The sequence below is a fragment of the Sceloporus undulatus genome, chromosome 3 (assembly GCF_019175285.1).
Source record: "Sceloporus undulatus isolate JIND9_A2432 ecotype Alabama chromosome 3, SceUnd_v1.1, whole genome shotgun sequence".
Classification (NCBI taxonomy): Eukaryota; Metazoa; Chordata; class Lepidosauria; order Squamata; family Phrynosomatidae; genus Sceloporus; species Sceloporus undulatus.
In genome coordinates, this window is record NC_056524.1 from 172906775 (window position 1) to 172919940 (window position 13166).

General features: G+C 42.9%; 1 protein-coding gene across 4 annotated transcripts in view; it reads right to left on the minus strand.

Moving 5' to 3' along the window:
* Window positions 1-350: 350 nt before the first annotated feature.
* The window catches only part of SPOCK2 (SPARC (osteonectin), cwcv and kazal like domains proteoglycan 2), a 108090-nt gene continuing 95274 nt past the window's right edge, over window positions 351-13166 (minus strand). For all 4 annotated transcript variants that reach the window (XM_042459637.1, XM_042459636.1, XM_042459639.1 and 1 more), the window contains 2 exons: window positions 3939-4076; window positions 351-2197 (listed from right to left, as the gene is read on the minus strand). In XM_042459637.1, coding sequence (XP_042315571.1) covers window positions 2052-2197; window positions 3939-4076 — 284 coding nt within the window. In that variant the 3' untranslated portion in view covers window positions 351-2051. The remainder of the gene's footprint in view (window positions 2198-3938; window positions 4077-13166) is intronic.

Sequence of the window (13166 nt, forward strand, 5' to 3'; positions counted from 1 at the left end):
GCAAAGTGGAGATACGAGAAACTGAAGCTTGAGTATGAGTTAGCAGGATGCAGACAGACTTTTAGCAGCAGAAAGATGAGGAAAGGAGGCAGGGAGACGGAATATTAACCTGCAATCCCTAAGAAAAAGCAGTCCCTGTAGGGCACTGACTGAAAAGGTCACACTCTTCTGCTACTGACATGCTCAAGTCTTGCTCAGTCATAATCTATTATTCTCTCTGGAGAGAAAAGAGGGAGAAAAAGTTGAACACAAGAGGCTTGTGAAGCATCAGTGCAGGTGTGTGAGTGCATAAGAGTGTATATAGAAACACAGAGAAAGAGTAAGCCTGGGCAAGAGGGAAGGTAGCAAGATCAACACAGCAAGGTGCATTTTATTATCACAGGTGGGCTACACACAAATTCTCTGTTATGTGCAAGCATGTAGTGGAGCTTGCTGGGAGATTAACTCATTTTGAAAACCCTCAGTTTTGTATATTTTAAGGGTATGCTGAAGAACATAAAGCCTACATGGCTCTAACCCAGAATTTTTGCGCAAGCTTTGGAATGCTCAATGTAAGTCACACTGGCTACCCCCTTTCTACACATGCATACAAGCACACACACATGTACACCATTCCTTTATGCCACATCTGGCCATGGGTGGTTGCAAAGCACACCGAGTCACAATACTGACCATTACACACTTGTGAGAATACATATCTACAAAGCACTGAGTGTCTCTGAATGCAGTGGAAGTGAGAAAATTCTCTCCCTAAAAGAAAATGTAAAATTTACTGTGGTGGATTGACACAATCTAGGTGAAAAACATAAAATCCCATCACTTTGGGAAAGAATGAAGGCAGAGAGCACTGGGACTAGCTAGAAACATACCAACCCACCAACAGTACAGCAAACAGTCCAATCTCAGATTATTCAGAGATAAATTGTTGGAAAGGCTGGTTCACCACTGGTGAGCAATGGTTTTCTTTTTATCATGCCAGCACCATAAAGGGCTAGCCAGGGCTGCGTTTTGTTTTGGGTTGCCCATCTAAGTGATCCTCCACAGCCAATAGCTTTAGTCGTCTGATCTTTATCTTAAACAATATTCTCACCCCTCCATGTGTCTAGCAGGGCACCCAGAGGCAACTAGGAAATCATTCATCCCACAGCTCTAGCTGGCAAAACAAATGAAAAACAACTAGAAATAAAAGAGAGACAAATTTGGAAGCTTTCTAGAGCAGGGACAAGTCCATCAGAGAGGATTGTGAGTCAGTGATTAACTCAGCATCAAGATACCTGGCATAAAATTTCAGGGAGGCAGTATCTTGCAGGTCCCTTTATGCGGCTGAAACATGGTAGTAATATGGTAGATAACCAGCTGTAGGCTATATATCCCTGTTTGATATGTAACATTTAGTTGAAAAAGAGGGGCTGCTTCTAATCCTTGGCCTGTCAGGCAAATCCTGCTGGTCATGTATCCTTGGCTGTCACGAAGATTCAAGGACACCTGTCTGATTTTCTGGCTATTTGCAGAGCATAACTGCAAAATGCCAGAAGCAATCTCGTGCATCAGGATGTGTGTGTCTATATACATTTATATATCAAGATATGTATCAGGATATGGCTATGTGCCACAGCTAGATATGCAGGGACTTGGGGAGCAGCAAATGTATTTCACATACCTTGAATCTAGCAAGGAGCTGAAATGGGTCACTGACAATTCATAAATTAAATTACATTTTCCAAATGACCATCTGAATGAACCTACAATGCTGAGTACTTTCCCTCTCCCATTTCGCTTTGCTTCAGCATTGACCTCTGCTAAGATGGGAGAAAACAGATCATACCCACGGCCATATGTCAAAAGAATGGGCTCATCCAGGCAGGCACATACGCACACATGTGTACACACACACATACACACTCACACTCAGACATGTTCTGCCATAGTTAGTTACATTCAGCTGTGTTTCCTGATCATCTTGTTAAGCTGTTCCTCTCCTTTGAGTTTTGACTACAGCCTCCCAGCCCTACAGCCAGCATCCTGACCAAACTGCGTTCTTAGAGTTGCTTCTACCAGATGTAGCCTCCATCATCTGCCTCTCCTGCTTCTCCCTCCTCCTCTTCGGCTTCCTCGCCAGCTTCCTCAGTCTCTTTCTCTTCCTCGTCTTCCCATCCGACACCACTCCCAAAGTCTCCTGAGAATCCAACAATATCATCTGCAGCGACAAGAAAAAGGAAGACACCAGTAGGAAAAGGGATATATTTCATCAAATGTCCGTATTTGCCAGGTAGATTTTCTGTTCAACAGCATAAATTTAAATAAAAAGATGGTCCCAGTGATGTCAGACCACACATTCTAACATCCTGCACAGAGACACATTTGTGAACCATGCTGTTCTTTTCTTCAGAAATGACCCTGGCTATCACCTGGCTGTTGATAGGGGATAATGGCATTAATGAACAATTGCGTCACTCTTATCTCTAACCACGTTAAAAATGGGACTATACTTCCCATTCACTAGAATGGGAGCCGGGTTTGCCTGTTATAACAAGGCTGTATAGGGTTTTCAAGAAACAAAGGCTTTTGGAATGGCAGGATATTGCTGACTTAGCACTGCTTTTCTGTCTGCTTGCTTCTGCACCTTTGCAGTCGATGTATATTTTGGAAATAAGCATATTATAAAAGGTAGCATAAGACTCGCTTTCTCTTCCAAAGGCTGCCTTGAATATCCCACAGATCAGGGAAGGTGAAGTATGAAACAACATAAATGTCATAACAATATCCTCTTGATCAACCAAGCCCTCTGATTCATACTTAGAACAAAAAGAGCTGATGGCTTCTGTGCTCCTTCCCCTATAAGTAGAGATGCCAGAGTGAAAACTGGAGAGAGGCCCCTATGTGTAAAAGAGGGAATTTTAGCAGGTGTTGCTTGTTACCTAGTTGTATGACAAGCAATACCTATTGAAATTCCCTCCTCTATCCAATCATTAATGGTACAAGAGCCTGCTCCTGTTTTACTCTGGTAAACCTACCTATAAAGCTAGTACGGTGTAATTATTTGAATGTTGGACTAGGATTCTGGACACTAGGATTCAAATCCCTTCTCAGCCATGGAAACCTACTGGGTGACCTTGGTCAAATTACCCACTCAGCCTCAGAGGAAGGCAAACTTCCTCTGAACAAATCTTGCCAAATCATGATAATCATGAGGGTCACAATAAGTCTGCAAGAACTTGAAGGCACACAACAACAACAACAACAACAACAATGCCTTAGCAATGATACTGCTTAATTACCTTCCAGAAACCTGTGAAAGTCATAGCTCTCCCATTTCTCACTGAAAGATTTTCTATAGGGGATTGTGGGAAGATTGGGAGTTATTGTCAAAAAAGGAACCTTCCCAACCACTTTTACAAATAGCAAGCTTATTTTCTGAGTAGCCAAAAGAGCACCGTGCACAAGAGAGTGGAACTGGCAGGGTTTGGAATGCTCCAAGGTTCACAGAAGTAGATTGTTGTTATGTGCCCAACCCAAAGGCAAATCTACCATGGGGTTTTCTGGGGCTGAGGACCCCTACCGTGGAGTTTTCTTGGGCTGCTGACTCGCCCAAGGTCACCCAGTGGGTTTCCATGGCCAAGCAAGGAATCGAACCCTGATTTCCAGAGTCATCATCCAACACTCCAACCACTACACCATCCTGGTGTACACACATATTTTTAAGGAAGAAAAAAAGGATTTTTCTTTAAACAGCTGGATTAGGATATATAATGCTCAGTGTCCACAGAATACTGGCTGAAAAGAAAACCAGATGGATGAAGAACAGAAAGGAATACTCTGAAAGGAGGCATGGCTAACTGGCTGGTCTGAACACTGAATGGAAACATTGGAGACTGCAACTATTTTAGGTACATTTTTGTTGTACTATAGATTCTCTTCCCTCTGCCCAACTCACTTACCACAGTCTGGATTCCCATGCATCCGTGTTCCTGTCAGCTCTGTCCCAAGATGATCAACACACCAACATTCCCCACTGCTTGAATCACACTGCATCTTGCGGTAGTACCCATCTTCATCACAGCTAGGAATGAAAGTCCCTGGGGAAATAAAATCATCAACAATGTTGGACAACTATCTTTTTATAGGAAATGAAAATGGCACAGTTCACGTCACATAGGTGTCAACACTTTCAGGTCACTGGATCTTTCAGTAATCCTGTGCGGAAGACAAATGGAAGAGGTTGTGAGAGAATAAGGCCACAAGTCAGAAGTATAGTACCAAGTGAGGAAAAGGCACAGTGTCTGCAACCCAACAAATAGCACAGATTCAATTGCAACAAAATAATGAGAGTTCAGTACATAAATAGGGAGCAAAATAAAAATTAGCCATTGAGGAAAAAAGCACCACTAACCCACACACTGGAGACTATCACATGGGGAAAATCAGGAGATTAAAAAGGCATTTTCCCAGAAAAGTCGTGCAATTGTGGCAGAGATTTTCAGATGAAGTTGCAATCTAAGAGGACTTATCCCAAGCAGAACCAGGAATGCTCCAGCAACAAACAAATGCTGGAGCATTCCTGGTTCTTCCCGGGATAAGTCCTCTCAGATCGCGATGTGTGTGAAAATCTTTGCCACAATTGCATGACTTTCCCAGGAAAATGCCTTTTTAATCCCCTGATCCACCCCACCCTCCCAGTGTGATAGTCTCCACTGCTAGTATAAGCTTTGCTGCACTCTAATGTCTATGAACCTTGATAAATCAATGTTTGGGGCAGGATGGGGTCTCCCCCTCACAGCATAGATGTTTCTCAGCTGGCTCTCTGATCTCTTCTCCTCAGGAGATTAACATGGTGGAGTGGCAATGGGGTAAATCCTCTTCCCTTTGGCCTTCCAGATATTCTGGCCATTGCTGCTGGTCTCACTATGAGGTTTATCAGACTCAAGTTTTGGACCCTGCAATTGCGCTAAGGAAGTGTAAAGAATGTTGCGAAATGACTATTTCGCATGATGTCTTACCATATTGCTTGCTTTTCCGTCATTCACCTGTAACGTTATGTTAGCGCTACAATAGCGCGACGTTGCGCGAAAGTTGCGATTTCCGTGATGCGAAATCACGCATTGCGGAACTATTTACTACACTTGCGCCTTCCTTTTGTCTTTCGCATTTCGCAACAACATATTTGTGCATGCGCCTTGGAGGTTTTGGTGGCATCCTGACCTTTTTGCTTTGGGGGGGAGGAGAGGGGAAAGGGGGAGAAGCCCCTTCCAGTCTCCTGTTTCCTGTTTTCGCCTGCAGTGTGTGCATCTATATGATCGCTATGAGCAATCATATATATGCACATGCTGGCTGTGGGAGAATTGTTCACATGGGGTTCACCATTTCCATCCTATGAGGCTGAGACAGTGTGACTTGTCCAAGGGCTTTCTTTGGGAGGGTTGCAGGTCAAATTAGGGGGGCAGATAGGGGGCCTAGGAGAAGGCAGTGGATGATGGGATCAGTGGCAGGCAGAAGGGGAGGTGCAGACGGGCCCCTGGGGTAAGGAAGTGGATGATGGGATTGGTGGCAGGTCAAATAATGGGGGCAGTCAGTATTGATACATCGATCTATATATATTTATATACATTATCTATCTATCTATCTATCTATCTATCTATCTATCTATCTCTATCTGTTTATAAGTAAATATTCACATAAATATGTATATATATATATACATGTATGTGAGTGTATATATATATATATATATATATATATATATATACTCACATACATGTATGTATGTACACGAGCACCCATTTGAATATATATATATACATATACATATACATGTATATGTATATATATATATATACATACATATATATATAGTTATATATATATATTCGCATATATGTATGTTCACGCATGCCCATTTGAATATGCAGATGGGCCCCTGGGGAAAGACAGTGGATGATGGGATCGGTGGCAGGCAGAATGGGAGGTGCAGATGGGCCCTTGGGGAAAGGCAGTGGATGATGGGATTGGTGGCAGGTGAAATAATGGGGGCAGATGGGGGCCTAGAAGAAGACAGTGGATGATGGGATGGGTTGCAGGCAGAAGGGGAGGTGCAGATGGGCCCCTGAGGAAAGGCAGTGGAAGACGGGATTGGTGGCAGGCAGAAGGGGAGGTGCAGATGGGCCCCTGGGGAAAGGCAGTGGATGATGGGATTGGTGGCAGGTCAAATAATGGGGGCCTACTTGCATAAAATTCATTTCCGTATCCAAATTTGAAATCCTGGAAATCTTCGCATCAGTGACAGGAGATTACGTCAGAATTCTGCATGTCTACAGGCTTTAAATAATAAATGACTGCGTCAAAGGAAAGCCAAATCCTGAAACCGTTTAAATTATACAATCAAGCAATTTTGCATAATAAATGTGGCTTTTTAAATAGAGGGTAGCAAAGCATGTATGCTGGACTGAATGATTTCTGCTTGCCAATGAGGGAACCATTCTGTGTAGCTTCGAGAGTTGGCCAAGCATTACCTGTACATTTTTATTCAAGCCTGTTTTATTACTCATAAGGTTAGCTAGTTGCTTTGTACATAATAAGGGGGTCTTGCAACACCCTATTGCAATGTATTATCACCTTCTCATAGAGGTATTTCTGTTCAGAATTCCAGCATGCCTGCCATCCTCTATGACAAGGATGAAGCAAAATGCAGCCCATAAGCTTCATGCAGGCCTTCTGGGTCCTCTCAGGCTCTCTGGGATGAAAAAAAATGAAAATTAAAACAGCCATTCCCCCACAAAAACTCAAAATAAATGCATAACTTCAGTTTACTAAAATGGGGACCATGACAACATGGCTGGAGCTCCAGATGAACTGAAAATTGGGCAGTGTTGCCATCAGGGTTGCAGAGGGTGCCCACCACAGCATAAACCTATCAACACTTGACGGCTGGTTAACTGTTAGAAAAAGTGTTAGAATGTTAAGATCCTCAGATTGCTAAGTTTGCAGCCAGATTCTGCACCCATAGATTTGTGGATAACAGAGTGCTCTTATTATAACTTCACCCATTTGATGTATGTTGAAAAAAACACAAAGGCACCTTTGTTTGTCTCATTCATCTTTTCTGCTGTGTGTTTTTTGCACCATCTGCGTGCAGTGCTGGATAAGAGCCTGGTGGCCAGTTGCAAAGACTCCATGGCTGGATGTTTTCCAAGCTGGACACCAACAGTGACCTTTTCCTGGACCAGACTGAGTTAGCAGCTATCAACCTGGACAAATATGAGATATGCACCGCCTTTCTTCAATTCTTGCGACACCTACAAGGACGGGCGTGTCTCCACGCAGAATGGTGCTTCTGCTTCTGGAGAGAGAGTGCGTCAAACACAAGGTTTCCTTCTGAAAGCATCATGATCTTTTGTGTTAGCAGCTTTCAGTCAGTTGGGTATTGTCATTCCATATGGAGTGCTAATCATTGTAGGAGACACTCAGACACATGCACACACGTCAAGTTGACTGAATGCTTTCTCCCACTCATTCATAGATGAAACTGCTGCTGTCAGATTCTGGGAACAAAGCTAAGGGCTTCTTGACAGAGTATATGTGTTATGTGAGCGCTGTGCTTAAATTGGTTTCGGAAGCAACTCAAAACAATAGTGATAGTACATGCCAAGTATTACAGAGTGTTTTCCTCCCTTAAACCTGTAGTAGAGCAATCTGCTTTTTTACAGTCATCCCTCCGTTTTCACAGGGGATCCGTTCTGGATCCCCTTCTGTGAAAACAGAAACTTGCCAATATTTCAAGCCCTGGGATGTTTTGATTGATTTTGTTGTAGTTGTGTTGTCATCGTTTTGCCTTATAGTTGTTAACTGTAATAAAGTCTTTGATTGATGATATTCAAGCCCCATTGGCTTGAATGCGGTGACAGCTTGTGAGCGTGCACGACCATGGACACACGCCCTATTTAGTCCTCTTCTGTTTGCCCCCTGCAGATATGCAAGGGCGCAGATTTCAAATGTGTGAAAATGGAAAGGTGACTGCATTTGTTTACTTAATATATTCTATACTACTTCTCAGTACAAATCTTCTTGCCAGAGGTGGGATCATCGAGCTAAGAAAAGATGGCATTTAAATGCATTTGATGAAAAACAATATGCAACATTTATACAGTTGAAACCGTAAAAGTGATAGTTGGAAAAGGGAGGCCGCATTCATTTTAGAACGAGCCTCAACAAAGAGGCCTTTTAAGAAGCTAGGAAAGGAGGTCATGACATAGGGTTGGGCCACTGTCCTTATACTCACAGATCTTATCAGCAGGACACACGAGTCCGGTCTCAATGGCGAATCTCAGTCTGTTCATATGGTGGCATGTGGGCCTTCAAATATTGTCTCAATATTCTCACCAGAAAAATCTGCAGGCTGTATGTGATCCCCTACGGCCATTTTTATTACCAACATCCCTGGGGGTGATTTTTTAAAAAAGAAAATTCCCCTAAATGCATTGTAGGGAAACATAAGGAACCTTTTGCCAGATTTTGGGGCTTCCCAGGCCATTTTAGGTCCAGGAAAGGCCTTTTGTAAAGCAGAAAGTATAAAAAGATGTGACTTTGTCATTTTCTCTAATTAAAAAAGGCCTCTGTTAATCTAAAATGATGCAGAGAGGCCCAAAAACATGGTGAAAATTTTTTCTCTACCCGATAAGACGTGTTTGGAGGGGGAATGCTTGGTTTTCTTGTGGGCTATACAACCTCCAAGGTCGCAATGGAATTAATGTGGCTGTCTATTTATACCCATATTTGTCCCAATACAGACCCAAAGCAGTCCACAGTTGCCCACCCCTAGTCCTATAAGAACCCTGAAAATAGACCCGTGCAACTGTCAGAAGCTGCTGCTACGCTGCACAATTAATAAAGCTTGACACTGCTTTAACTGTCATTACTCATCCTGAGGAATCCTCAGACTTGTAGTTAGTTGTGGCAGAGAATGCTAAATCTCACAAAACAAACAACTCCCATATTTCTATGCATGGAGCCATGGCAATTAACAGCAGTGTCAAACTGCATTAATCTGCGGCGTGTAGATACAGCCAGAGACTGAGGATGTGCCTGGGGAAAGTAGCTTATTGCCTGGCCTAAGTATTCTGAAATGGTTTGTCAGTGATAGTATGGATTGAATGTTTGCTTTGGATTTTACAGAGCCTCCCTTGTCTTGTCGAGCTGGAGAGGATTCAGATCCAGGAAGCAGCAAAAGAAACCTGGTGAGTCTTAGAAATGTGGACTGGGGAGACAAATATTATTGGGTTGGTGGGACAGGTTGGTGGAACAGTTCTCATTCTCTCCTACATTTTAAAGGTGCATGCTGGCATGTTTATCTACTAGATTTCTTGGTTCCATATAATAACAGTGTATAATCTGGGGAGAAAGTAGATCAGAATTCATGGAGGACTGGTTATATATTAGGACCTTGTTCCATCAGTTAATATCCATCTGTGTCTGTGTGTTTGTGTTTGAAGTGTTCAGGGTGCTCCACATGGATCATACCTGGTAGAAAATAGTTAGAATTCTCTGTACATCTCTAGTCATTTAGCAGTAAATCTGCAAAGATTTCTAACTCCCAGTTGATAATGGCAAAAACAAAATTATGTTTTGTGTTTTTAAAGAACGTTGTTCAGTCGTTTTTAATCTTTTGTATAAATATTTTGTACTGTAACCGTTTTTAAATGCTTGTGATCTGCCTTGGAGCTATACCAGGAGAAAGGCAGGGTATAAATTAAATAAATAAATGCAGGTTGAGTCTTCGTTATCCGGAAATCTCAATTCGATTATTCCAAAAACTAGACAGTTTTTTCGGGGTGGTTGAGATAGTGACACCTTTGTTTTCTGATGGTTCAGAGTACAACCAATTTCGTGTTCCATGCACTTAAAATATTGTAAATTAACCTCAGGCTATGCATATAAGGTATAATAAAACATAAATGAATTTTTGTTTAGACTTGGATCCCATCTCCAAGATATTTCATTTTGCACATATATGCATTTGATTTCCAAAGTCCAAAAACCTTCTTGTCCCAAGCATTTTAGATAAGGGAGACTCAACCTATATATAAATATAAATATTTCTCCAACCTAAATTAGGCTGCTGTAGTGAACAGTGCTACCATGAGCAGCCTTCTCTATACAGAAGACCAGTGTTGGTGTTGGTTTGAGCTTTGGACTATGACTATGGATATCGGGGTTCAGTTCCCTGCTCAGCATGGAAAGTCATTGGTGAATCACACTCTCTCTCAGCCCCAGAAGACCCTGTGATGGTTGCCTAAGTTGGAAACAACTTGAAAAACACACAGCAACAAATCAGTACTAGTGGCCAAAAATGCTTAGGTTTCAAATGTGTTCTTTCATTCTAATGATGCATCTTTCATGCCCTGGCTCTGGCTGGTATATCTTCTCTTAACAAAGAGTCAGATCAACAAGCATAAGTTTGCCCAGCTGTAGCACCCATTATTCATTCCCTACAAGGTTCTGGATGGCCTTGTGGTCTCTTCCAACTCTATGATTCTATGAAAGTGGGTCCACCAGTCTTACAACCATGATGTAGTAGAGGCAGCTAAAGCTGAGGGCAGCAGCTTGTCAAATGTGTTGCTGAAGAAGGTGCAGTTGAACAGAGAGCATCCAGACTCCACACCGTTGTATGACCAGCTCTCTGTCCAGATGGTGAGACATGTTGTTCATCCATTTCTTAGAGATGAAAAAAATCCCTGCCAGTTTCATACTCATGGAGTTTCTCAATTTCTCATGATTGTTTTCATCCCATTGACTTAAATATCAGATGCCAGACTCTCTTCCTTCTTTTTACACGATAATTGGTGGCCTGTCTCAGTGTACATGTTTCAAAATAGACACATTCTTAATGCTGTTTTCCCTAGCATGTGCATTTTGCACACACTTGGATTGATATACTTGAAAACTTTGAATGTACACATTTTAGATATGCACATTTTTTAAAAAAGGGAGACTCATTTTGTGCACATTTCCTTCCCCCTACAAACATCCCGCAAGCCTTCCTTGGAAATGTACAGATGCATTTCCATTCTGTTTTCAGCCTCGCAGTACAAAATTCCTTCCCTATCCCTTTCATTTCTGCGAGGCCAGCTGAATGGAGCCAGTTCTTTGCTTTCTTGAACTATGATGAAGTGCCCCTCTGATTCCCGTACAGTGCATAAAGAGCATACGGTAGTCCTTTCAGAGTAGACTGGAGTTTTAATGCCAGCCTCATTGTTTGAGCCTTGTCACACTCTCATGTATTAGGGGGGAATTCCGTTTTCATGACCGTCTCACTGGCCTCTAGACAAATACGTTTTTATTATGTTACACCTCTGCATTTCACCCCATGGTGAGCTGAGTTTCGATGCTCAATCTGGTTTGACCGATTTTCAAGAGGCATGCTTAAAAATGAGTATTGTGGGTGTGATGTGGGTGAGCTGGAGAAAAACGGTTTTAGGTGAGTTGAGAAAGGCTTCAATCACTGTTGTTTGACACACACATTTCTCTGTCTTACTGGCTTGGTAGCATTTAAAATGGAATCCAGCATGATGTAGTGGTTTGAATGCTGGACTAGGATCCCAGAGATCAGGTTGAAATCCTGGACAATCCACACTCTCTCAACCTCAGAGGAAAGCTATGGCAAACAAATCTGCCAAGAAATGCCCATATAGGTTTGCCTTAGACTCCAGCCTCTGTAGTTGCCCACCCTGCCTTACCATCAGAAATGACTTGAGACAGAACAGCCACCAGGCTTTTAAAAATGTACAACATACAAACCTGTTTACAGGTCGCAAAAGTGGGTGGATGAGGACACTCACTACCAGCTGCAAAATCTTTCAGATTGCTTTCAGGTCTCTCAGGAAATTATCTTCATTTCCTGCCTGACTGAGTTGACATGAGGTTTATCAGACCCGAGTTTTTGGTATTTCCCCGCCTATCGCGCAATGTTAGCATCACGAACGTTGCGCAATAACACGAAAGCGTGATGTTTCTTCCAGACGCCATTCATTTCTATGGGAGCCCGTTGCGCAACGCTCCCTAGTTTTAAGCGTCATTCCTCCCCCTTTTGGCCATTGCGGGTAAAAGTGGAAGCCAGCCATGGTCTCCCGTATCTTGCGAAATGTGTTGCAAAATGTTTGGTGTAGTAGGCAGCAGCGCACGTAACGCTAAAGTTACTGATTGCAAAGTTCCCCATGATGCTGGGCTGCTTTTTGACCCCATTCCCTTCCGGTGGCCTTCCTTCCTTTCCCCCCGGGGAGGGGGGTGTGCTCGTCTTGCATGAACACCTAGGGGGTCATCCACTCCAGCACCTGGGAGGCTGCCCCATTCCTCTTTCCTGCATGGACACCGGGGAGGCTGCAAATGAAGGTGTCCCTAGGGTCATCCATTCCAGCCCCATTCCTCTGCCCTGCAAGAACACCTAGGATGCTAGAAATTTAGGGTCCCCTTTGCCTGCCACCAATCCCATCATCCACTGCCTTTCCCAGGGGCCCATCTACACCTCCCTTCTGCCTGCCTCTGATCCCATCATCCACTGCCGTTCCCAGGGGCCCATCTGCACCTCCCTTCTGCCTGCCACCGATCCCATCATCCATTGCCTTCCCCCGGGGCCCATCTGCATATTCAAATGGGCATGCGGAACCTACATGTATGCGAAAAAATATAATAACTATATATATATAATATATATAATATATATATATATATATGTATAATATGTGTGTGTGTGTATCTATATCTATCTACTATCTATTATCTATTCAATGGGCGCTCGTGTACATACATACACATGTATTGTGAGTGTGTATCTATATTATACTCCATACATGAATGTATATATATATGTATATATCAATACATATTTATGTGAATATTTACTTATAACAGATAGAGATAGATGATAGATAGATAGTTGATATATATGTATATATAAATATATATAGCGATGTATCACATACTGACTGCCCCCATTATTTGACCTGCCACCAACCCATCCATCCACTGCCTTCCCCAGGGCCCATCTGCACCTTTCCATTCTGCCTGCCACCAATCCCGTCATCCACTGCCTTCTCCCTATGCCCCCTATCTGCCCCCATTATTTGACCTGCCACCATCCCATCATCCCACTCGCTTCCTCCTATGTGCCCCCCTATCGG